The sequence below is a fragment of the Ursus americanus genome, chromosome 22 (genome assembly GCF_024610735.1).
Source record: "Ursus americanus isolate L20-20 chromosome 22, mUrsAme1.1.p, whole genome shotgun sequence".
In the NCBI taxonomy this organism is placed as follows: domain Eukaryota; kingdom Metazoa; phylum Chordata; class Mammalia; order Carnivora; family Ursidae; genus Ursus; species Ursus americanus.
The window spans coordinates 16935983-16962655 of NC_142148.1; the positions used below are offsets into that span (position 1 = coordinate 16935983).

General features: G+C 49.0%; 1 protein-coding gene across 1 annotated transcript in view; it reads left to right on the plus strand.

Moving 5' to 3' along the window:
* PTPRT (protein tyrosine phosphatase receptor type T) overlaps positions 1–26673 on the plus strand; it is a 776661-nt gene that overhangs the window by 124615 nt on the left and 625373 nt on the right. Inside the window, 1 exon segment of the mRNA XM_087853941.1 lies at positions 7294–7468. Coding sequence (XP_087710067.1) covers positions 7294–7468 — 175 coding nt within the window.

Here is a 26673-nt window from a genome sequence, read left to right on the forward strand (position 1 = left end):
TCCCAGACTGTATTCTCTGGAGCCATCATTTCCTGTAAGATGGCAGTTGGTGTTCTTTGAATAAGCAAAATTAGTTTCTGGAACACTGCACTCTCTACCCTCCGCTCACAGAGTCCTGGTGAAACCGAGCACCGTCCTATAGGAATGGCAGTTGTGCAATGGGATGGTAAGGCCTCAGTCTCTGGAATAGGATCACCTGGGTCCACATGCTAATATCAGTCCCTTAGCGAAGTCATATAAGGACTTGCTACTGCCCATGTAGTTGGTTCAGACCCACTGAGTCAGAATCTGCCTTTTTAATGAGATCCCCAGGGGATTTGTAAGCAGGGTAGGTTGAGAACTACCATTCATCAGGTGTGTTGCTTGACCTATTTCTGCCTCAGTTTCCTCATTTGTAAAATAAGAGTAATAATAGGGCTTCTCTCATGCTTTATGGTACATGAAAAGCCCCTGGAGGGTTTGTTAAAACCAGACTGGCTCCATCCCTCGAGTTCCTGATTTAATAGGTTTAGGGTGGGGCTGGAGATTTGCATTTCTAACAGGTTCCCCAGGGGGTGCTCCCGTAGTGGGTGTGCAGACCACACTTTGAGCACCAGTGTTCTGGATTGTTCTAAGAGCATAGCTCTCTCCATGCTGACCCTGTTGTCCACCATGAAGCATGCTACTTCAATACTCAACTTTATACTTGACCCTTTTTGCCATTTGGTTGGGATTTTAACCCAGCCTGTAAATTCCTCTGGGCAGAAGTTATAAACCTTCCACACTCCATACTCTCTCATTTTATGTTTTGTTGAATAATGAGTACATTCCCAGTGTTGTTAATAATAGAATAAGGAAGAGGAAAGACTCAGATTGCCAACCCCAATAAACAGTGTCTACAAATGGATATCAGCCCTGGGATTCTCTTTAAAATTTGCATTTCCAGCAGCTCTCCAGGTGATGCTGAGGGTCCAGGACCCATCCACAGAGAAGCACTTTCACAGAGATTTTTAAAGGGTTAAGTGCATTCTGTCATGTAAGCCAGTTAACACAGTGCCCGGCATTGGCTACGTACTCAAAAATGTTAATGTGACTTTTACTTAATGCTCAGACAAATCCTGCTAGGGGGAACGAAATATTTATCAAACTCACTTAGTTATGGAACTCTTGACTCATGGGGGATATGTTGACTTTTGGGGGAAGCAGTGTGTTATTGCAGGGGTGCTTGAACTTGCCCACATAACGAGTGTTCAGCGGAGTCCATTCCCAGCCTGCCCCCGCCCTTTTTGAACAGGTTGGGCAGCAGACTACTGGCAGATCTCAAGGCATTGGCTCATGGGACTTCAGGAGACCCCACGTATAATGTCCCATAGGAGGAGGCAGAGACAGGAAAGCGCTTGGTAGAATGGGTGCTATCGGTGTCCTGGACAATGACCTTTCTGAGCCAGTGCCCCCAACCCTACGGCACTGTGCAGTTGGCTGCTAAAGGCTCAGAGCTCCCCCTTCCCCAGAGAACTGCCTTGGGGCAAATGGGAACAGTTTCGTTCTTTCCCCACCCGGAAGACCGTGGCCAGTGACTGGCTGACATGGGGGACCAATGCTAGCTCCTTGCCTGGAGCTGGGATCAACTCAGGTACATGTCAGGCTCTCGAGGTCCTGTGGAGTCAGGCTGCGCTGTTTTGACCACATCCTTCCTCAGCAGCATCTTCCCTCACTGTCCTTCATCCCCTTTATCCTGAGGGCACTCGGTAGGTCACCAAGTCTCAGACTCTGCTTCTGGGGAGTCTGGCTCTCTCCATGCCCCCTGGGAAATTTCTCCAATTTGCCCCAGACACACAGAGGCTAGAAGAGGATTCCATTTTAGAATGACAGATGTAGGTCTGAAAGAAGAAAAGAAGTATGCCCGAAATTTCAGTGGAAGGATATACTTACACGTGAAACATTTTACAGCCACCAAAAGAAAATTCCGAGCATGTGGAAATGGTGAGGTGGAGGGCCTGGCAGATTCTTCCCCAGGCTTCCATATGCACCATCCATGTCATGCTTCTCTCTGGCCTTTCCCAGGACTTTGACTTCTCTTTGCTGTCCTGCTGCTCTTTCCCAGCACCCTAGCACTTGAATCCCCCGCATGTATGTGGCACCTGGCGTCTCGCTTAGGAGGATTTGCTCTTCCACCTTGTCTCTGGGCTGCGGTCCATTTCGGGCTCCTGGTACCTGCCCGCCCCACCCCTCCCTGTGCCCACTCAAACCTGCTCCGTTGCCTGTGAGCCTGGATTTCGTGAGTCTGTTCCTGCTTGATGAAACCTCCCCTTGTTTTCTTCCCTTGCATTTTCCTTCCTGCCTGTGTCTGGGGCTGAGACCATGGTTGGAACCTGTGCTGCTTACACAGTCTCTCTACTTAAATCCCTTCTCCACGTTGCCATGGCATTCTGGTAGCTGAGCCTGTCACCGTGCCGGGTCTTCTAGACTCCCTCCTGATCTCGGTTGGTTCGTGGGTCGCTGCTCATTTGCCTTGACCTTCAGTACCTACTCGCCCTTCTGCCTGGGCTCATCTCTCTCACTTAACCTTCATTTCTCCTTGCCGGTGGTCCATTGCAGTGCCATTTCGTATCATGGGTCTGGGCTCTCCTGCCTGTTCCTGTCCTGCTGTTGCCTGCTCCCAATATGACAAGTGTGATTATCAAAAGGCCTATTTTCCAGAGATTTTATAAGACAACCTGCAATTTCCTATCCTTCGATGGGAGAAAGTTCGGTGGTTCAGGAACTAAAGAGAAAAATGTGAATGGTTCAGGGGGATGCATTACTCCTCTCTGATTCTGCTGGAATGTGACATCATTAAGAAGAAAACAAAATAATACTGGAGGTCACATAAAAATAAATTTTTAAAAAGATTTTATTTATTTGACAGAGAGCAAGCACACACACAAGCAGGGGGAGTGGCAGAGGGAGAGGGAGAAGCAAACTCCCCAGCTGAGCAGGGAGCCTGATGCAGGACCCCATCCCAGGACCCTGGGATCATGACCTGAGCCCAAGGCAGATGCTTCACTGACTGAGCCACCCAGGCGCTCAATAAAATTTAAACTAAATGTGAAGAATGAATGTTTTGCACTTAATTGGCTCTTTGCTGTTTGTTAGTTTCTTATAACTGATGGGACAGATTAGACTTAGTGGCTTAAAACAACACATTTATTACCTTGTGGTGGTGGAGATCAGAGGTCAGAAAGGAGTCTTAGAGGAGTTAAGGTGGTGGTGTTGGCCAGGCTGTATTCCTTCTGGAGGCTCTAGCGGAGAATTTGCTCCCTTACCTTTTCCAGCTTCTGGAAGCTGTTTGCATTATTTGGTTCTGGCTCCTTCCTCCATCTTCAAGCCATCAGTCACGTCACTTTGATCTCTGCTTCTGTCACCGCATGTCCGGTCTCTGACTCTGACCCTCCTCCGTCTTTCTCATACGAGGCCCGTTGTGAGTACATTGGGCCCACCTGCATCATCCAGGATCATCTCCAAATCTCCAGATCCTCACCTTCTTCAAAGTCCCTTCCACCACGGACGGTAACATATTCCCAGGTTCCAGGGATTCGCCTATGGACATGGTGGGGGGTCGTTATCCCTACCCCACTTTTCATGGTTAATTTCTTGGTTCATTTGGAGAGCTCCGCTCACACCAGGATACGCCATCCTGGGCTAAGTGTTCTGTACACCTTGTCATTTATGCATCACAGGAACTTCCTAAAATGCACACCAGTATCACGTCCGTTATAGGTGGAAGGAAACCAGAGGTGAGAGAAATGAAATCAGGGCCCGAGGCTGCACATTTGGGGCATTTGTGTGCTTTTGTTTCATTGTCATTTCCTGTCCCATCTTTCCCTAGCTCCCGCCCTGGCCTCTCTCAACTATCTAGCCTCCTGGGAGCTCAGCTGTGACCACGGGGGGACCAGCCACAGCCAGGAGAGGTTGTCTGGGCTTTGGGAGCAGTGGCAGATGAGGTGGTTTTATGCCAGATTCGTTTATTTATGTATCAGCATATTATATTTTTTTCTGCCTAGATTTTTATATACTTCTTTATCCTTAATGTCCAATATTTTTGTGAAGTAAAACGTGTAGCTCAATTGTTGTAGTTTTCAAAAATTCTGTCAAGTGGATGGTAGGCCATTTCGGTCTGAAGATTTAGGTCCTGTTTTCATCCCAGCAAGTGAGCTGATGTATCTTGGGATAGGATTTGTGTTCCGTCCCCCGAGCTCCCATCTTCGGGCGTCCCAATTACTTCTCTGATGTACGTTGTCTGATCTCTATTTTCTTCCCCAGTTTGCCTCCCTCCTGTCCTTTTATTGGTGCCTTCTTCGTGCTCTGGGTTATTTTCTCAAGCCTGTTCACCCCAGTCAGTGCTTTTCTGCAGTGTTGATTCTGCCGTTTACTTCTCGCGCCATTTTGAATCCTGCAAATGGTGCCCTTGTTTGGTTCCCGCAATTCTTTTGAGGTTTATTTTCTTTCTGAGTACTTTTCCTTATCCTCTCACCTCTTAGCTGATGGTCTGTAGAGTTCATGTGCTGGCATCGTGCTCAGTGTCTTCTTTCTTAACTCCCACATTTCTTGGCTGTTCAAAGCAGTGGAGGTCTGAGGAAAAGCCCTGTGTCTGGAGAGCTGTCTGTCTGCAACATAGACATTTTTGCTCATTTCCCCCTACACAGCATTCCTTCCTCTATCACGTCTTTGCTTTTTTTTTTTTTTTTTCCTTGTTTGTCCTCAGCTAAGAAATTGGTGGCACATAGGTAGATTTTGGCCACACCTGTTTCCACATGTGGGAATAGGTGTGCTAGAGGAGATGAGGGGCAGGGAGTAGTTACCCCACATGAGAGCCACACATGGTGTCTTTAGGCCAAACACTGATGCCCGATGGCCTGCGTTCGGATCCCAGCTCTGCCACTTCCAAGCTAGGCAAGCAGTTCGCGTCTCTGAGCTTTAGTTTCCTCCTATACAGGTCGTAAGGAGTGGGCCCCCCTTACAGGCTTTTGTGAGGAATTAGTGAAGAAGGAATGTAAGACACTTAGCCCCTAGTAGTGCTTAGTCACTGTGAATTTAAGAAAGATCGAAATGTTTATGATGTTATAAATAAATCAGGTTAGAAAATACCGCACCAGAGCCTTATTGCTCTCTTTCTAGGTGTGAAGGGCCTGCTCAGCCATGAGGAGTGAGGAGGCAGTGGGCTGCTTCTGAGGCTTTTCTGTCCCTTCAGCCAACTTTTTTTCCGATCAGGTCACATTCCTGGCATTTGCCAGAATTTCCTCTACTTTTTCAGTGCATATTTTGGGAGAGGGAATTATGTCTGGTTAGTTCTCAGAGTTTGGGAGAGTTGTACCATCTCTTGCAAAAATGTACCCGGGCATGAGGCAGGTGACGGGCAGTTTCAACCCCAGCGACTTCTCCCTTAGTTCCCTTGCGTTGTTCTTGTCTGGTCCTGTGGCAGAGTTTTGGGAATACGAGGGGGTTATGGTTGCCCCTCATGCTGCTGTACTTTTCAGCCTGGCATTTCCTTTATTTACGTAATTCTTTTTAAGTATAAAAGCAATGTTTGAGGCAGAAAGTCGAGAGAACGCCAAAAAGTAAAAAGAAAACCATCCTCTCCAATCTCCTCGTCTAGTCTGGAGCAAGTCACACAGAGGCCTTGGTTTCTCCATGTTTCTTGGCTTTTTTTTTTTTTTTTAAGATTTTATTTATTTATTTGATAGTGAGAGACAGCCAGTGAGAGAGGGAACATAAGCAGGGGGAGTGAGAGAGGAAGAAGCAGGCTCCCAGAGGAGGAGCCTGATGCGGGGCTCGATCCCAGAACGCAGGGATCACGCCCTGAGCCGAAGGCAGATGCTTAATGACTGAGCCACCCAGGCGCCCCCATGTTTCTTGGCTTTTTGCTCCCTGCCCTCTCCTGCTGTTCCTTCTCATTCGTTTGGGACTGCTGAGCACAGTAGCTCTACCCCCTCTCGCATCCCAGTCCTGACACATCACTGACGGGAGCGTGGGTGGATGGAAGCAGGTCACATGTGTACTGGAGGTGCTTACTGTGGACAGGAAGTGATGAAGATTGCATCATGGAAGTTTCCAGGTGTGGGGAAGCTCCTAAATCCTAACGTGTTCCAGAGTTCACTAGACAATTAAAGCACGCGATTTTACTTTCGGAAAAGAAAGAAAGGCAGTGAGGATAGGGTCTCGGTGAAAAGATGCTGGACCTGCAGTCGGAAAAGCTGGATAGGGGACTTCCTTGCTCTGCATATTTACTGAGCCATGCTGACATTTGGATTCTGCTAAGAAGAGCAGCAGTAATACCTCCAACAAGGCTGGGAGGATTAAAGAGGAGATTCAGGGTCTGGCTCATAGAAGGTGCTTAATAAATAGTCCCTCAGGCTGAATCCTTGGGCGTGTGCCTTACCAGTTGTCCTGACTCGCTGCTGCCGTAAGAAGGGGCTCGCTCACACTCAGAATATCACTTTTGAGTTTCCGCAGAGTGCAGACGGAAATGCTGGTGCATTCTTCTTGATTCTAGAAATGTTTACCAAGTCAGGAAGTTGGGCACAGTGCTGGAGATGAAAAGCGGTTAAAGGATGCCCTCTGGGAGCTCTGAGTCTAGTCTACAGGGGGAAATGTGTTGGTAACCCCCCCCAAACAACAAAAACCCCCACAAAAACCCACTAGAGAGTGAATAGCTTCGAGAAGGTGGTGTGACAGGCGAGCTCACTGGAGATGGCGATGTGCCAAGTGTGAGTTTTTAAGGGTGGGGAGTGCCCCAGGCAGACAAGAGGTTCTAGGCTGAGGAAAAAGCAAATGCCAAGGAGAGGTGCTGGAAATCCCCCACCCGCACCACGTCTGGGGACAGATGGGTCCTTGTGGAATGGACTCAGGTCTCAGGGCACCAGCCATGAGGCTGGGGACCAGACTGTATTGTCACTTCGTGGCTTGTATTTTCAGTAGTCTACCTGAGTCTGTCTTTGGGGGAGGCTTGTGGGTTCTGCTGAAGAGATAAGGAAGATGGGAGGAAGGCTCAGGGCCAAATGCCAGCCTCAAACTCAGGCCAAGCAAGGCGCCAAGGTGTTGGGAGGAGGCCTGTGCCTTCTCTTCTTACCCTCAGGCACTGCCCTCCTGAATCAGCTTGCGAGCAAAGCTTATACTTCAGTCAGAGCTCTTGCCAAAGCCAGCCATGGATTCTCCTTCTTAGGGAAAGCCATGGCCCCAGGGATGTGGGGACAGGTGGAGCTTCCGAGCTGGGGGTCACCTGGGGGCCAGAGGATGATGTGATTTCCTCTCTCATTCCCTCCCTCTGTCCTGCAGCAATGGAACGGCAGGGACACGGCGCTCATGGTCACCCGTGTGGTCAACCACAGACGCTTCTCAGCCACAGTCAGTGTGGCCGACACCACCCAGCGGAGTGTGAGCAAATACCGCTGTGTGATCCGTTCCGATGGCGGCTCTGGTGTGTCCAACTACGCTGAGCTGATTGTGAAAGGTGAGTGGTCCCTCCCATGGGGCTGATTGCACTGCAGCCTGGGCCCATCCTCAGAGGGTGGGAGGAACCCGGGTGCCCCCTCTCATCTGCTGCTGTTCCTCCCAGTCAATGGAAAGACACACCTTTTCCGGTTCCCTGTTCCCACCCTGCAGAGAAAGAGGCGGAGTTACTGTCAAATCATGCGTGTTGCATTGTTATTGCAAGTTGAGATGTCTTATAGGGTCCACCTGTGCGAGCCTGTGGGGTATACAGCATGGAAGGCATCTCCAGATTTGGCTTTAGTTTGCATTTACAGTTAGAATGATCCAACGTCCTTGTGTTTCGGTGGTGGTCTGCTGCCATGTTGGGAGAGTACAATTGTTTCTGAGGGTTTTTTTTTTTTTTTTTTTATACTGAAAACGCGATTTAATGATAATATTTTGGAAGGACTTCCAAAATAAATAATCCCCCTCCCCCACTGGCCTTGATTCAGTTCTTTCCAATTTTCTTGTTCTTGTTCACCTTGAGGTATTGTCGACATGCTTTACATTAAAATATGCACATTGCTGTCTTTTCTGTTCCTTCCAAGGAGCTGGATATCCCATTTATTTTGAAAAGTCTATATAATTTTTGTTGTAATGCTTAATGGTTGTATACTGTTTCATCAAGTGAATCACCCCATTTCTTAAAATCTCCCTATTTGTAGTCATTTAGGTAATTCCAGGTGTTTTCGTTTTTGTTTTATCTTTCCTCTGTGCATCAATTAACAGCTCAATGGAGTTCTTCCAAAGAGAACATTTTTATTCTATTGAACCAGATTATTTCCTTGGATAGATTCCCTAGGGGTAGAGTTGGGAGGCCAAAGAATAAGAGCATCTTTATGGATTTTTCTTTGTGTTGCAATATTGCTTTTGCAAAAAATGGGTTTGACAGTTTACACTGGAAAATTGCAGCGTATGGATGTACTCATTTTCCAACGTTATGTTCACCGATTAAAATTTTAATATAGCGTAATTTAGTGAATGAAATAATGAAGCTATTCATCTTACGCTAGCCGTGGAATGATACCCAATGTGTATGAAGGTGAGAACATGGATCAATCCCCCCCTCCCCCGAAGTCTCCTGAGTTGATTTCCTTTGTCAAGGGATGTGTTGGTGTGAGGGCCTTGACCTCTAGTTGCTGGCACCTGTGTAACCAGTAGGCCTGGCTGACCCTAGACTGGGAGCTGTGGTCTGAGATTCTCCCTTCTGGGCTGTCCTGACTCTAGGTAGATATTCACAGGGCTGACTGTTTGTCATCAATCAGGTCTTAGCTTGAATGTCGTCATGCCGTCTCCTCCAAGAGAATGTCCCCAGCCCCCACCCAGCTGGGTGCTTTCTATCAGGTCACCTTGTCCCTTGTTCTGCATAACACCTGTCACACTTCAAAATTACATTTTTCCTTTGTGTTCTTGGTAGTTTTCCATGTTGTCCTTTAGAACATGAGTGCTGTGAGAAAAGGGGCATTTTTTTGGTTTGGTTCACAGTTCTCAAGCCCCCCCCCCCCAAGGCTTAGCCAAGTGTTTGGCAGTAGTCCCGAGCCCACCCAAATATGAAACTGCTGGTGTTCAGGAGTTTGGACCTGAGCAGTTGGTCATTTCATAAGGCTCAACCCTAAAATACTTGTTGAACGATGGATGAGTGAATGAATTATTGGCCTCAGCAGGAACTCATTTCATCTCCGTAATGCCATGAACACTTAAGCCGAAGATCAACAAATTAGGCAGTCATGAACAAAACAACCAACAGGGAAAATACAACCACCTTAAAATCGTTTACATTGCAAGCCATTAATGTATAAAAGAAACCGTCATTTCAATCATATTAGGCTCCTATATTTGCTTTTTTGGTGCCGTAGAATTGATTTTGTGACACAGTGGCCTTTTGCAGGCCTCTCAGGCACTCAGTGAATCTGTGATTTCCAGAGCCGTCCCCTCTGGAAGTTCATCGTACCTCTCCCGTGGCGGCCTCGCACACTGGAGTGGGAGCCCACCAGAGGATGGACCGTGTCCGCTTGCGCTCTCCACGGTCTCGCCCGCACCTTGCAGGTGCCCGGCACAAGGCTGGTAAGGAGAGAATGGGACGAGTGACCATGGCAGCTGCTGGAGCTCTCCGATCTTTCCACACAGACCCATGGAACCAGAGGGTGCTGGCTTTATTCCTCCTTCACATCCCTCTTTGAGGGGCTGGAGAAGGTGTGGGACGCCAAATCCAGAGGCCCTTGGGGCAGAGGAAGTGATTTCCATGGGGAAGAGTCATTGCCTTTGTTTGGAAGGGTGGCCAGGGTTTATCGGGACAGCGGTTTATCCTCTGTGGGCTGGACATCCCGAGCTGGGGTCCAGGCTGGGGGGAGCAGTGCACTGGCCACGTGCGGCACTAGGATGCCAGAGCCACCGCTGTGCCCAGTGCCTTCCCCTGCAGCCTTCGCCGTTCCGTGCTGGGTGATGTACCGGATGGCCCCCTTCGGAGGTCTCCTTCACAGTGTGTGCTCCCTGTGACCTGGTCCCCTGTTATTACACCTTGATGAAAACCTTTATGGGATAGCACTTTTTTTGGAGACGATTTTTTTCCCCCTTTTTAAATTTAGTTGATGGCAAGCTAGGAACTGGGCCCCTTGAATGTAGAAGTCCCTTCACATATGTGGTCTTGTGTCGACCTCTAATTGTCGTACTGCACCTTGGTTGTATGTTAATTCGTTTTACAGTGGGGAGAGCGACCACAGCCAGGTTGAGAAACCGTCCTGAGGGGCAGAGCTGGGGTCTGGCCTGGGCTGGCTCATGCTATTTCAGCCATAGCTGGAGGGCCTGAGGGTTGTGGTCCTGTTGGCATCTGGTATCATGATGTTATAGAGAGTGTTGAAAGGGTCCAGACTTCATGCAAAGCTCATGACAATTCCTAGACCTGTCGCTAAGTTGCCCTTTTAATTCATGCTTCTCCCATCATTGCTCCCCACCTCTCTGGAATGGAGTATTTACTACCTTCCAGGTTCCCAGAGAAATGAATTTACTCCTTTTTATATACATACATACACACACACACACACACACACACACACACACACACACCCACCCATACACCCACACCCACCCTACATAGCTAGTGGTAACCAAGCCAAATAAGAAAATGAAAGGCAGGGGACACCCAGAACAGCAGAAATCAGCGGAAACCTGATCAGAGGAGGCCTGTCACCTTGGATGTCTGGCCAGGAACCCACGTGAAGGCAGCAAACCAGAGTATTTGCGGGAAAGTGTCTTTTGAAGAATGACTCACTGGCCTCTTAGAGCCCCTTGCCATGACTTAGCAGGATGGTGAGATACCTCAGTACTGAAATAGTTGCACTAGTTAAAAAACAAAAGAAAGCAAAACAAAAACCTAACAGGGAATAAACATAAATCTTCCTTCTTTAAGGGAATGGAGACATTTGAGAAAACAAAACAGAAATGTTCCCAAGGGCTAAGTCTTCTACCAGGGCATGGTGCTCCTGCCCAAATTGAGTTTCTTGTTCCTGGTTTACACATTACACAGGTGGTGTGTGCTGGGGGGTAGGCAGCTGACCTGGGTATGTCACAGGAGGAAGAACACCCCTGGGCAGGTTTCTTCCCCAGATTTTCTTCGCTTCATTCCGATTCAGAGACAGGAAAGAACTCCAGAGCCCCGATATGTGGGTTTAAACCCTGGTCCCATGCAATACGTGCCCTCCTTAATACCCATCACCAGCCTATGCGCTGGGTGTTATACGCAAGTAATGAATCAAGGAACTTTACATCAAAAACTAGGGATGTACTGTATGGTGAATAACATAATAAAAAAATATTATTAAAATAAAAAAGAAAAAAATAATAAATCCTGGTCCCATCTTGTCCCAGCTCTGTGACCTTGAACATCACCCTCTTCCAGCATCAGCCCGCTCTTCTGGGAATGGGAATATAGGATTACCAACCTCAGAGTGGTGTGTGTCCAGAGAATTCAAGCAGACTGTGTGTATAGAAGTTCTTAGAACAGAGCTTGGCCCATTACCCTACAAGGGTTTGTTAAAAAAAATAATAACTTGCTGAGGTTGGTGGGATTTCCCAGGTAAGGAGGTAAGAGATGGTGAAGGGCTGGGTGGGTGGGCCTCCTCTGCAGAGGGATACTGGTGGTCTCTCCCCATACAGTCATGTGCCAAGTATAGGGGCAGGGAGGGAGGAAATATAAGAGTGGGTGCCAACATGTGGGCTTGGGAAGTTTGGGTCATGGGGTCCATGTTAGGTCAGACTCCCTGGGTCCCCTACTGTATCCACCACTGGTGAGCCAGGAATCTGGGAACCAAGGAGACGTTAGCTGGTCCTTCTTGGGCTCAGCCATCTGACCACATGGCATCATTCATTCACAACTTAGGCCATACTGGGGTTGGGAGGCCACAGGGCCCCTCACTGCCCAAGGCTGCCAGGAGCTGGATGGGGGCCCCTCTCACGGTATCCATAGCAGGTGCCTGTGCTATGCCAAGCAAGGACTCTCTCTAAATTGTGTGTTTATGGCTGGCTGGCTCGTGGTTCATGTGCTATCCTGGGATCGTGAGCATTAGTGCTTTAGAAGATGCCATGTAATTTGAGTGTAGGTAATATCAAATTCTCGGGGCGACACAGATCAAAATGAAAGCAAATTGGAATTACTTAATTCTGAAGAGCTGTTTATTGAGTTGCGATAATGTACCTGGGTATACGTTAGATTACTCTGTAATTGAGATTTCGCTCAGTTGACAGTCCAGCCCCTCAACCTGCCTGTTCCGGACCAGTGCTTACAAATGCACTCATTTCCCATTTCTGGGTTTCCTCCTATCTTTGATTTCAAGATGTTTTCGCTCATCCCAAGCTTTATTCTGTAGGAGTCAGGGGGCTCCAAGGACACGGGTGTCTTCAACCCAAGTTATGCACATATGGTCCTGATGAAAATTTGCTAACATAAAAATGTGTCGTTGGTAGTGATTTTTTTTTTTAAAGATTTATTTATTTATTTATTTGACAGAGATAGAGACAGCCAGCGAGAGAGGGAACACAAGCAGGGGGAGTGGGAGAGGAAGAAGCAGGCTCATAGTGGAAGAGCCCGATGTGGGACTCGATCCCAGAACGCTGGGATCACGCCCTGAGCTGAAGGCAGACGCTTAACCGCTGTGCCACCCAGGCGCCCCAATTGGTAGTGATTTTTAAATCTGTCTTCCAATTCCATATAACAACCTGCTGTGGGCTCAAAACCCTCTTATCAATATGTGGATTAGTGCCCGGAAGAAATCTAATACTGGCCCTGTGAGTCAGGTGTTCTGAACTAAATACTGATGTGACTTCCTACCGGGGCAGCTTGGTAGGGTCAAGAGTAGGGATTTGGGATGTGAACACACCTGAGTTTCAATCTTAGTCCTGGCCCCAGCTGTCTGGGTTACTTCAGATAAATCATGTGTTGCCTCTGGGCCTCGGGCTCCTCATCTGTTCAGTAGGTGAGTGTATCTCATTGGATCCATTATGAGAGGGAGACAGTACATGTATAAATCCTAGTACAAAGTACATACCCACACAGTTCTATCTGTAAGTATCAGTAATCGTATTTTATTATAATTTTAAGGGGTATGCTTAAGTACATTGGCTGTTTTTCCTTGTCCCGCGTAAAATAACTTGTATGATAAAAATTTAACTATCTTAAGGTCTGTCTCTGAAATAGGATTGAGGTCACCAAATGCAGCCTATTGTTCAAAGTCAGTGGCAGAAATGCTTTATTGTGTTGCACTGTATTTTTTTTTAACCTTGTCCAATATTTAAGGCCTCCTGAAATCGGACCAGATTGGGCCACGTCGAGCCTGCAGTGGCAGCCGTGGATGAGTGTGGATGCTCTGTTCTGGGACACATGCTGCACAACTGACCATGGCCACTCCCTTGGCCCATTTTGCTGACGTCACTAGTTTGGTTTCTGTAGGCATTTGAGTTTACAGCTTCTGGTTTAGAGATCGCATGGCTGGAGTAGCAGACTTGTTCCTGTATTCATTTGATAGTTTATTGAGCCCCAGCTATGAATCAGAGAGTGTGACAAGCCCATGGTTTAGTGGGAAGAATCATGCAAACCTCTGATGCATGGTCATTTAGTTTGTGTTGGGTACGTACCGCACTATCTTACTGGTCCTATTGATAACAGTATTCTAGAGCGGCTGTTCGTGTGTCCCTTTTACAGATGAGGGCAGAGAGGCTCAGAGAAGTTAAGTACCTTTCCCAGCGTCACACAGCTTATATGTGGTGGAGCCGGGATTTAAAGCCCGGCCTGCTGGTGCCTCAAACTGTGCTCTTTCTTCTATACGTTTCTTAGGAAATTCAGTGTAGTAGCCCTGTACTCGGTGTGAGCTGAGGAACTAGAGGGTGGAACAATTGATGCCATTTGAGAAAGTCCTAGAAAGTTTTTCTAAGTGCTCCCATCTGTGAGGACTCAGCCTGGCAGGCTCTTGAGCAGGGGCGGCCCGGGGCAGTTCTCGGACATGAATGGGTGACGTGTTTGGGGTTGCAGATGTAGGTCGGGGGACCTATTGGAAGTCTTTGCACTGGAGCAGAGTTGGAGTTTTATTCTGTAGGAGTCAGGGGACTCTGATGGAGACCCCCCCCCATCCCTGGTCCATAGACAGTAACACACACACTCTTGAGGCCGGACCTCTGCATCCATTTGTTCTTCTCTTCCCTGGTCCTGTCTGTGACCAGTGGAAAGCCGTTGTCAGGCAGGTGGTGGTGGTAAAAGGCACAGCCTGTGTTTGGGAGACAAGTGAAGATCAGAGGCAAGCAGGACAGGGACCCCTAGAAGCAGACTTGGCAGGAATTTGAGTGTAAGAGGTTTGTTTGGGACATTGGGAGGTGAGGTCAGGAGAAAGGGCAGTCACAAAAGGCATTTTCGAGCAAGTGACCATCGTGGACATCTGGAGCTCATTCCTGCTGGGGAAGCCTATGATTCAGCGTAGATTCCTCAGGTGTGAGAGAGCTGGGGTATTTGTACCCTAGACCCCACCAGTCAGTGGGCCGGGGCTGCTCCTGGGGTGTTAATGTCCTGGTACTTCAGGCTTGTTGCATAGGACAGAGGGGGCCTCCTGGGGCTTTGGAGAAAGCCCACTGCCACTGAGATTCAGATAAGAGAGTTGGAAGTTGGCCCCTGCACACTGGACAAATAAGGCCTGAGAGAGGGAGGTGGGGGACAGCTTGTGCTACACAGGCTCTGCGGCATTGGCAAGCTTCCGACGGGACCGGGGGTGTTGGCCTGTCCGTGCCTCATCTGTGACAGTAGCTGGGAAGGGCAGCTGCGTGCTAGGAGAAGACGCAGAGCCGGGCCCCACTCTGAGCGTTTCGCTTGGGCAGCCACAGGAGCTCTTCAAAGGCTGCTGTCACAACCACACTCGGAGCCTCCATCCCTGTTCTCTGTCAGCCCTCAGGGGCCAGGAGGAGCCGGGGGGCTGTATTGCTCAGCAGTCAGAGACTGGGCTTGGGATCGAAGAGCCTGGGCTGGAATCTGGCCTCTGCCCTGTAAACTCCCTCCCTCAGTGTGCCTGGAACCCTGCCACTCTGCACCACCTCTGCGGTCAACACCCTAGACCAGGGGTCAGCAAGCCTGTCCTGTACAGGGCACGGTAATCAATATTTTCAGCTTCATGGACCATACAGGCTCTGTTGCAACTATTAAATCTGTTGTAGCAAAAGCCATAGAAAATATGTAAATAATGGTGTGGCTGTGTGCCAGTAAAACTTACAGAAGCAGGTGGGGGTCTGGATTTGGCTCCCAGGTGAGTTTGCCATGTGCTGCGCAGAACCAGCCCTTCCCTCCTTTCGGTTGGATGACTGTACTAGCTCTTTCCCTCTCCCACTCCTGCACCGCTGAGGTCCAGTGTTTATGCGGCAGCCTGAGTGATAGTTTGAAAACAATAAGTCATGGCATTTCATTGCTCAAAACCCTCCAGTAGTCTTATCTCTTGCTTAGAATAAAATCTAAACTTCTTAACATGGTTTCTAGATCTGACTCCTCTTTTTGATTCCCGACCCCCTGCCTCCTGTATTTGTTCTTTCATCCTCATCTTTAGCCACACCAGTCCATTTCCTCTTCCTTGAACCACGCCATGATGGTTCTGACCTCAGGACCTTTGCACTAGCTGTTCTTTCTTGGCCTAAAATGCTTTTCTTCCAAATAATTGCATGGCTCATTTGTTCTATTCATTCTGGTCTCTACTCAGACATGGGCTTCTCAGAGAGCCTTCCCTGAGTACCTTATCTAAAATAGCACCCATCCCACCACCTGTAACACTGTGCCATTGTTCCAGTCTGTGGTTTTCTTCCCAGCCCTTATCACTGTCTGCCATTGTCATTTACATCTCTGTGCTGCATAATCTCCTGAAAGCAGAAGCTCTGTAGGTCTTGCTTCCTGCTGGATCCAGGATACCTGGCATAGAGAAGGGGCTCGAACATTTGCTATATCCAGCAACATTCTCAGTGCTTCCTTCACAGGCATGCAGTAGCATTGCAGACTCTTCCTCACACCTTCCTTTTCCAAGGTTCTCGTTACTGTTGGAACCTGAGGTTTCCCTCCTGTCTCTGGGCAGGTTCCATCCTCTTGATGGATGCCACTTTTTATGCCACTTTTTATCTTTTCCTTTTAGTCTTGCTTTCCTTTGCTTTACCCTTTTCTTCCTTGCTGTGGAAGCCATAAGATTTACTGTTCCCTGCATTACTCGTGTGGCCTTTGTCCTGCTTTGTTGCAATTTTGGGGTCTCAGTTGACCTGCCATGGACATGCTACTTATCTAGTCTATCATGGGGCCATTCTCATGGTCATTTAAGAAACCCCTGGGCCGCCTTCAGTGCCGGTCCAGGGAAGGCTTGTCTCAGGTTGAGACCTCCCCATTCCCTACCAAGTCGTACCCACTTGAGTGTACCTGCTTCAGTCCACTTCTCCAAGACTTGGCCCACCTCCTCCCTCTACCCCCATGTCTGACCTTGACTTTCCAGAAAGATGCTATGCAAAGAAATGTGAGCATTTCCATCTTCTTTGCAGCCTTCATGTTCAGTAGGAAAATATCCTGATGTTTGGGTTCTTAGTTTGGTCTTTCTTCAGTCTTAACTTTTATTAATTTATTATTGTTATTATTGCCATTGCTGCTATTGGCAAGAACACCTAGACTGCAAATCAGAGGTCTTGGGTTCAAATCTTGTGTGAGCTACATGAATTGGGAGTGTCACCTCGTGGTTCCCTAATTATGAAAAGGAACAATAGTGCCAAGCCCCCTCGATTTGAGGGACGGGTCACAGATATGGTCATCCTGTGTGAACACAGTGCTGCTTATATGTTTATGCTTGTCTTCATCAAGCCCCATCAGCCCCGTGTTTGCCAGCTGCCCAGTCTTAGCCCCAACTCCTTCCTCCTTGCATAACGTCACTGCTCGGTTTTCATGGGAAGAGGAAAATGACAGATGGAAAGAAAGTGGGAAACTTAACTTGAGCATATGTGTGTGGGGGGAGGCGAACCGGGAGAGATCTATGTATATTGTATTCTATATGGGCACAAAGACCAGCTTATTTTTAAAAAAGCGTAAATGTGGATAAATAAAACCTGACAAGTATTGGTTTCCTTGAATTATTTTGACTACTTTATCAGCTGCATGCTGATGTGTTGCGTTAACACTTTTAACGCATTTGGAAATTAAATCAAATGGCAATTGCATTAAATCCTCATTCACTTGGAACATTACCCTCCTGTGTTCAAATGGAAGAATTATCTGGGGTATGGAATGAGCCGCAAGGTCTGTAGTTAGCTGGCATTTGTAGACCATATACTGCATGCCACACACGGCCCTGGGTATTTCACCGGAGGTTCCGTTCAGTCCTTACCTGCTTCCGTGTTTCAGATGAGGTTGCTGAAGGCTGATTCCCCGGCCGACTTAGAGTCTCACTGCCTGAAATCTCTCCTCTTCCTGTGGACAGATGTAATGGAGACTCTTTTCTGGCTCTCCTAATGCTAATTTTCCACAATGTTCTATTCTGTGGCAGATATTCATGGAATACTGTTTCTGGGAACCTAAGCTTTAGGCCCAGTTCAACTCAATTAAACTGTGGACCCCAGATTTGGAAGGGATGGTACAGGTCATTTTCTCTGTCCCCGCCCTGGAGCTGAATTCCTCTCTGAAATGTTACATATGGCCTCCGTCTAGATCTTTCATCACCGGAGGTTCTTCTGTCCCCCAGGGGATGTTTGGCAATGTCCAGAGACATTTTTAATTGCCATACCTTGGAGGGAGTGTGTGGAGGCCAGAGAGACTGTGAAACGTCCTACAAAGCACAGAACAGCCTCCATAGGCAACAGTTAGCCAGCCCCAAGGGCCAGTTGTGAAATCCTGCCCCTCCCCCTTCCCCACGGGATGGTCCCTTTATCCCTGAAGCCCCGCACTTCATCTGCAATCCTGTGGGCTTTTGGCGGTTGTGGTGGGGTGGGGGGTGTGGTGAGATGTGGGAGAAAGAAGGTAGAGCTAGTTATGTGGCTGTGAAGGAGTGATTCAGCTCGTCTGAGCCACACTCTCTGAAAAATTGACATTGACTTCTGGTCTACTGTGACTTGTGCTCCTGGGGCCTCCCATCTCCCATCTCCCCACTAAATACCCATGGAGATGCCATAAAAGGAAAATGCAGACTAACTACCCAGTGCTGGGAATGTGAGCATCTCTGGCTGTCAGGTCAGTAAAGCTGCTATGTGTGCTCTGAACACATGAGCCTCCCCTTCCGCTGAGTGGAGCTGTGATTCAGAGCTGCTGCATGACCAAGGACTACATTTCCCAGCCTGCCTTGTTCTCAATGGGACCATGTGATTCACTCCAGCCAAAGGAAAGTGCGCGGAAGTGTGTTCAGAGCCAGAGTGTCTAAAAAGCAGGCAGTCATTCTCCACATTCTTTCTTCCCTCTTTAGTTGGCTGTGTGCAGATGACTCCAAGCCCCTAGAAGGCAGAGGAGTCGAAAAATTGAACAGTTCTGGGCCCCTGAATCACCTTTTGGAGAAAAATTGCCTGCCAAGTGGTCCTGTTATTAAAATAATAATGAATTATTGTGCGAAGCTACTATGCCTTGGGTTTCTTTGTTATAGCAGCTAGCAGATTGGGTCAAGAAAAGTCATTAGCAGCCTCCCCAGGCCTATCTTCTTGAACCAAAGCTTTCTATCCTACTTCTGAAGAGATGAGAAGATACTTTTCTTCTCTCTCGCTGATACTGGGCCCAAGAGTCTACCTGATGGCTGGACAATTATCCTTTTGTTCTGGTGTTGCTTTTTTTTAAAGGTTAACAAAAATTTTTTTTCCAACCATTATTTATTGATGTTGAGTCTACAAATTCCAGAACGACATATGAGGACAGAAATTGTGTGTTTATGTTAAGGAAAGGGGTGGGCATGGCCTTGGCTGTGGCATGTGAAGCGCAAGAACAGTGGGAGCTCAGGCAGGGTCTGGCCACATGGGACAGCTCGGAAGCCCTATCCAGAAGGGTGGGTCTGACATTAGAAAGGAGTCCAAGGACCAGCGATAGCCCTGTCAGGTGTATCCCAGGGTAAGACCCCAGCCCCATGTGAGGGAACATGGGAGCAGAATGGTGGGGTAGGGAGCGGGCTGGGGCTCTGGTCCCATGAGGTCCTGGGGCAATGGGCAGGCTGTCCAGGTGAACAGTCTGAGTCAGCCCAGTGTAGCCAGGGGAGCTGTCCTTGTGCCTGGTCTCCCCCAGCACACCCCTCTCCCACCAAGTGAGTCTGTCTACCACTGGAGCCCAGTGATTCCCACTGAGAGTGGGCAGGATGGAGAGAGGAGGAAGAGCTCAGCACTTGGCACTTCAGAGCAAGCACCACCCATCATTTAGAAGTGATCATCGTGGCAGCGTGTTTAAACATTAAATAAAAACAAAGCTGGAGCAGTTAGTGAGATGCAGATGCCAAAAAGCAGTATTTTAGCTGTTGGAGGGGAGGAGCAGCGGGTTCCCAGTGTAATCGGTGGGGTTCATTGTGCCCACACTGCATGGTTGTTAAACCCCACGCCACTGCATGGTTGTTAAACCCCACGCTCCCGTCCCCTGCCTGGGATGTGCTGCCTTTTGGATCCAGGGACTTCCAAAGCAGTGTTCAGTGAGGTTTAGCTTGGAAGTAAGGTAGCTTCCATTTTATTGTTTTTTTAATTAATTAATTTTTTTTATTTTAATGTTTTCTTATTATATTATGTTAGTCACCATACAGTACATCCCTGGTTTCTGATGTAAAGTTCGATGATTCATTAGTTGCGTATAACACCCAGTGCACCATGCAATACGTGCCCTCCTTACTACCGTTTTAATGCTAATTAGCTTCAGATGACCTCTCTGGGCCTCCGCTTGCCTGTTTGTCATAAGCGAGGGCCGTATTATACAAGGTTTCAAACTTCGTCCCCCCTGAAGCAATCGAATGCTTTCCATAACTAGTGTGGAAAACCAGTGGTGCAGCTCTGTGGAATCATGGGCCTCTTAGAATGATATAAAATGTCTGTTTCGCACCCCCTGGGCTGGTGGATTCCTTTGCATATTTAAAGGTGTGTGTTTGTTTTTGTGTTTGTCTTTGAATGCATATGATCCTAGTCTTTCTTCATGCTTTTCTGGACCCTGGTAGCTCTGGGGCTAGGGTTCCGCCTTTTCTCTTTTAAATGAAATTTGCTTGCACCGGCTTTTTATTGTTAATCGAGTAGCAGGTGTCTTGCTCTCTATGTGTATCTAGAGGCAGATGTGACTCACAGCCCAGTAAATGGAACCGCTCCTTTCTGATGGGGCTCGGCCTGGTGGTATGGAGCAGACACTTACTGGCAGAGCGGCTCATCGTCTGTTCTAGAAAGGGAAGGTCTCCTGTTTGAGTTAAATGCTGGCAAAATGTGCCCTATGGCTTGCTCTTCCCATCTCTCACACACGAGAGGGGGACCGCCGGGGCCCCATGGGACTGGGCTCCTGCTGCCTCTTACAAGCTGCTGAAAGTGCCTTCCTAAGGGGAGGCCAGGAGGCTGTATTTCAGAAGCCAGAAGGGCTGGGTTTGACTCCTGGCTCTGCCCACTTTTTGCTATTGAATGAAACTGCTCCAAGGGACTGAGCCTCAGTTTTCCCATCTGTGAAAGGGAAAGAATGTTGTTACTTTGTATTTTCTGAGGCTCAGTGAAATAAAGCATGGAAGTCCAGAGTGTGGGACCTACTTCATGCCAGCTGGGGAAGTTTAAAGACTCAAGTGACAAAATTATTTGTTCTTTGTATCATTTATTTTTTTCTCCTGCGTAGGTGGGAAGGTTACATTTCCCAGACTCCTACATCCAGCTGGGGCCAAAGGAATGTGTGCCAAAGTGATCTATGTCCCTTCCAGGCAAGGCCCATACAAAATCTCCCATGCACGAGTCCCCTGTGTTTTCCCCTCTTGTGATATTGGAGACCGTATGATGAGGCAGGTGGCGTCTCCAGAGGGATGTCCGCATCCCTGAATGATGTGCGGAGGCCGGCAGCACGTTCCCCACCCCTAACCTCATCAGGCTGTGATGTGAGTAAGCAGTAGCTGAACCGGCCATGACCGGTGTCCCTTACTCAGGCCCCTCCTACCTTGATGGCTTATGGAGACCTCTTCCTAAGGTTTCCACTGGTACAGTGGACAGACACCCACATCATTAGGATAGTACCGTACTTCCCACTTGGGGTTTTGTGGAAGCCCAACAGCGGTCACAAAGGGATTCGCTGAGTTTGACCTCATGGTGAGGGGAGTTTGCTGATTCTCTCTGCCTGTTGCCGTCTGGACTGACTCGTCTCAAAGGTGCTTCTGCTCTCTGGGTGCTGCTGCTCCAGGCATGGCTGTACTCATCCTGTGACTTTTCTTTTGGGGACATTGAGCTGACTACCCCTTTCTCCCTTCACCTTTCTTTCCCTAGCTAGACTAATGCACTCCATTAAGTAACCAAGGAAGCCTGCAGGCTAGGGACAAGGGCAACTCCTCCAGATGTCTTTGCCTATCTCTGCTGAATCCTAGGCTCTGTAGATTTTATTCCTTGACTTCTGCGATAAGCAGGGATGAGGGGAATTGCAGAATACCCACCTCTCAGGCCTTGGCTGGGTGTGGACTTGGTCCTATTGGCTCTGTCTAGGGGCCCCACATTTATGGCCCAATCCCAAGCTTACCACATTTCCCATCCCACTGCGTCAGCCATGACTATGGGACTCCTGATTAGCTCCTGGTCCCCAGTGTCATGAAGCGTTGCCCTGCCATTTTTAGAAGCTGTGGAGAGGCAGCTTGTAGAAACACCTGTTGTCATTGACTTTGCACGAGAAGAGCCCATGACAGGTGTTCCTAGGGTTGGATCTGAGAGGAGCTCTCAAATCCCAAATTTGTCTGCAGCCGGGATGCCAACAGAAGTTACCCTGCCTTTTGAGATTTGGGTAAAATATTCAAATATTTGCATGATCTCTAGGGGCTCATAATATGGTCACTTCTCTTTGGTTTCTAGTCCTTCTGGCTTTCAGTGTCAGTTCTTAACTCCTTGCACCTTCTCTCTGCTTGACACCATCCAAATTTGGAACTTGGTCTTCTTTCCTCAGTTTTCTTTCATTCTTTCTTTGACACACACACACACACACACACACACACACACACACACACACTTTGAGGTGTGGCTGACTTTGGAGGATTTAGGGCAGGGAAAGGGGGTAAGGGCACAACAATGTGAATGCATCCAAGTGGGATGTGGGTTATGCCTGCTCGGCAGGTGCTGTGGCCACCCCATCAAGAAGTTCTTGGGGGCCGCTCTGTCCTCTGAAGGCTTTGGCCTCCTGCCCTGTTGCCCCAGCTCCTCCCCTCTCTTGCAATCCTCCGCAGCTCGAGGCAGAGCAGTCTGGCGGCAGACACTTGCTCTGAGACCTGTTTGCACAGCTCATTGCTGCCAGCCGCACTTGCCAGTTCTTTCCCTATTGGCTTTGGATGAATTCTGTCTGGCGGAGGCATGACTCTCCCCTTGCCTTTCTTGTGCAACTCAGGAGTGGGCCCCGTTTTACCGCCAGGGTACATCCTGCCCTTGTCCTGGTCCTCGACACTTACCTGGAGATCTCTGCAGGCCACGGCCCTGCACACACCCTGGGCCTTGTCCCGCCAAAGGTGTGTGGTTGTTGGCATAGTCAAGGGCAGGGGGGCCCAGCAGCGGCTGCTGGGAGGCAAGGGTTGAAAGGGGGAGCCATTCTCAGTCTGGACCCTCTCAGCGCTGAGTAGCAGTTCTCCCCCGTCTAACTGGACACAGCCTCAGAGGGAGGGTGTAGGCACGCGTCCCCGGGATGCCCAGGCAAGGGGCGGCCTCCGTGCAGAGTCCCATCCCAGGGTTTGAATAGTGGACTCAGGGCTCTGTCTCCTTTTTGTGTTTCCTGTTCTACTTGTTCCTCCTCGATGTTATTCGTGTATATGCTCACGGGGAATGGTGGGGACAGGTCAGGGGGCTGGCAGCTTTAGCGCCGTACCACCTAGTTTAACAAGTGAGGGAGTTTCCTTCCGTCCATGTCTGAATGTCCGTCTCGTGAAAGGATTCTGATCTTCCCTGCCTGCATGCCCAGTAGCATGAAGAAGGGCCCCGTGGGAACCCTGTGCTCCCATCTGCGGCCAGCAGGGCAGAGTGTGAGGAGTTGAGGTGCTCCGGGAAGATGCAGTGGGGCGGGAGCCTTCTCCTAACTGGGGTTTCTGGGCAGACCGAAATCGGGCAGGTGCAGGTGGGACACCCCTGGTGTATGTGCTGCTCTGCTGGGGCTTTCTAGAACGGGGAGGATAGGCTGTAGGATGGATTCGTAGGCATGGTCTACCATTTGGGTCCCTTGGTTTCAGGCTTAAATAACAATGATGCACTTTGTTTTCATGAATTTCACTCTGGTGCATGGCCATCTCAGAGCCAGATATGTGTCTGTCCCTGTCCCTCTCTGAGTCTAGTCTGTCTTAGTGTCTGTGCCTCTGTTTCCTGACTTCCGTTCTCGCTCCGCCACCAGCCCTGTCCTTCCTTCAGGGGTCACTAACGGTAACTGGCTCCCTGTGCCTGCTTGCCAGTTTCCTCTGGTGGGATGTTTCCTCCTGGGAAACTGCTTTCCCCTACCCTGTCCCCTCTCCCTCTCTGTCCTTCCCAACTCCTTACTCCTCTGTCTCTGCCCTCTGCGTCTCAGCCTTTCTTCACTTCCTAATGCCTTGTCACAGGCCAGTGTTCGGGGTGATACTGTAGGTCTTGTCCACACTGATGGACTTGTTGGCAGTGGCTTCTCTGGTTTTGATCCCTTGGGAATGGGCTGGGGCTGCGCAAACAGGTGGCATTAGCATCTTCCTGTGAGCCTTCTTCTCTGGTCAAGGACAGCAAGTAGTTAGCTCCATATACTGCTTTGTTAAGCCAGTATAGAAATACATACCTGGGTAGTGCTGTCCCCTATTAATTGATTGGTCAATGAGGCAAATGTTTATTACACACCTCCTACGTCCCAGAAACCTTCTAGACACAAGGGATATACCAAAGATCTGTGTGGGGACAGGGCTTTTGTTATCTTGAAGCATACATTCTAGAGGAGAAAAGAGGGAAAGGAGTTAACAAGGGAGATATTTCAGAGAGTGTTAAAAATGTGGTTCTTTATTCTGTAAATAATGAGAGCTTTGGGGATGGGGACTGCTTATGTAAATCCCTACAGCCCCAAAGCAGGCCACAGGATGACTCGTGTTCAAACCCCAGCCCTGCCATTTGGCGGCCCTGTGACCCAGGCATGCCGCTGGGCTCCTGCAAGCCTGTAGTCCCATCTGCACGTGGTCCCCATTGACGAGGTCCAGCTCTCAGGTTGGTTGTGCCGTATGCGTAGGCAGTGGGGCTGGAACGGGAGCTGCCAGCCCTAGCTCCCGCGGTGGGGTGAACGCACTTGTTGGGGTACTTGGCACTTGTCACCCCCAAGCTGCTCACCGGTACAGATTTCATCCGCGATTATATTCATTTCCCAGGGCTGATGGAACAGACGGCCGAGAACAGAGTGGCTTTGCGTAAGAGGATTTTATTTTCTCACTGTTCTGGGGCCTGAAAGTCCATCAGGGTGTCAGCAGGGCTGCTTCCTTCTGGAGGATCTGAGGGAGAATCCGTTCTGTGCCTTTTTTTTTTTTCCCCTTCCCCCTTTGGGTGGCTATAGGTGGTCTTTGGCTTATAGACATGTCACTCCAGTCTTGCCTCCATCATCACATGGTCTTCTCTGTGTGTCTCTGTGTCCAAATGTTCCTCCTCTTACTAGGACACAGGTCACTGGATGAGGACCCACCTTAGTCCAGTATGAGCTTGATGACATCTGCAGAGAACCTGTTTCCAAACAAGACCCCACCTCCCGTGGCCCCATTGCCTACAGAAGCTGCGTCCATAAATTGGACCCCATGCCTCTTCGGCCATAGATCTCCTGAACCCCTTCTGTGAGTTCCCTCCCTGGACACCCCACAGACTTTGGTCCCACTACCAGCTGGTGGCCTCACTCCTCATGTGACCTTCTGATGCGCCTGGTTCCCGGCCTTCTGAGTTTGCCTTGCCCATCCTAGTCATCTAAGGTGACCTTTCCAAACTGCATATCTTTTAGCAAAATTGTCCAGTCCATCAGCCGATGGGCTCCCTGCGGTTGGGCATGGGGTCTGTGGTTGTTCATCCCGTGTTCCTACTGCTTGGCACATTGTAGGCACTCACTGGACATTTGTTGTACGAGCACCCCTGTTGTACGACCTCAGTACTGCTTATTTGGAAGTATGGGCGAAGCCCTTTGTACCCTCTTTTCTTCCAGATCTTTACTCTGCACCCAGTCTAGAAAACAGCCTCGGTCATTATAATCAGCCTCTATGCTTTTGCGCACGCTAGTCCCATGTCCTGGAATGTCGGTCCCACTTGGTCATCTCTTCAGTGGCTCAGCCCCAGCACTTCCCCTCCAGAGAAGCCTTCCCTGGCAGCCTTCCCCACCGCTGAAAATTAGGGTATATGCCCCCAAATTTATACCCAGTTAGCAGGAATTCCTGCTAGATTAGAATGCCTTTGAAGGCAAGGACTGTGTTCAGTTTCTCTCTTTATTCCCAGGATCACTGTGTGTAGAAGGAATTCTGTTCATAGCTGCTTAAATGAAATCCGATAGTTCTTTATGTGAACAAAATGATGAAGATTTCCCAAATAAGCTACAATTCTTATTATTTCCGTTTTCTAGGAGAGGAATCAGAGTCTCAGAGGTGAAGGGACCTGGCTGAGGACCCACAGAGCTAGCATGGAGTTGGGGGCGTGAGTGGCCCGCCGTTCCCCTGCGGGAAGCACATGTTCAGGCACACAGGAGGGTAAATGGTGGGGTGTGGGCAGCCCACACAGAGACCCAGGGAGCCTGGACGGAGGCCTGGCTGCTGGTCACGCCCTCGCACAGGCTGTGGCCACCAGGATTTGCAGCCAGTGCCCTCATTGGGATTCTCTGGAGACTTCGGTTCTAACTGCTCTTTTCAAGTATTGTTCTTGCAGTTCAACGTGTGGGGGACAGAGTGTTTGTAGCAACTGCTAATGACAGGGCTACTGAAAAAGACTGTCTATTTTTGGAGTTAAGCCTCAGCCTAAAAGAAGTAAAAATAAACATTGAGAGGTTTAGTTTGTTTTTTTTTTTTCTTAAGAAAAATAATGTAGAAAAAAAAATCAATACCATCTCAACATACTCTCCTGCCTAGTGACAGTAGAAAGGGAATTTACTCCAGGACTGGAGGTCAGGGGGCCTGGGTTTAAATCCTGGCCCTTCCATGAGCTCACTTTTCCATGGGATGCTGCCTGGCGTTCCTGCTGGTCCCAAGGACAGCCATGGGTTCAGACCTGGGCTGGCGGCAGCCTCTTTTCTCTCCATCAGTCACAGCTGGCCCCATTAGAGTTCTCAGCACCAGTCTGGACCAGGTGAGAGGGGTTGAGCCTCCCCAGAGCCACTCCCAAGTAGCAGGCCCCCCAAATTCTCAATCCGAAGCAGAACGCTCTTGCTAATAATGATAATGATACTAGTATTGGTCATAGCTAATTTATTCTGAGAGATTACTAGGTGCCAGGCCCTTGCTGAGCACCTCTAGAACGTTGTGGTGTTCTGCAAATATTTGCTTTTCCTGATCCCACCCCATGGGCAGAATCCACTTGCTATTGAACTTTGACAGG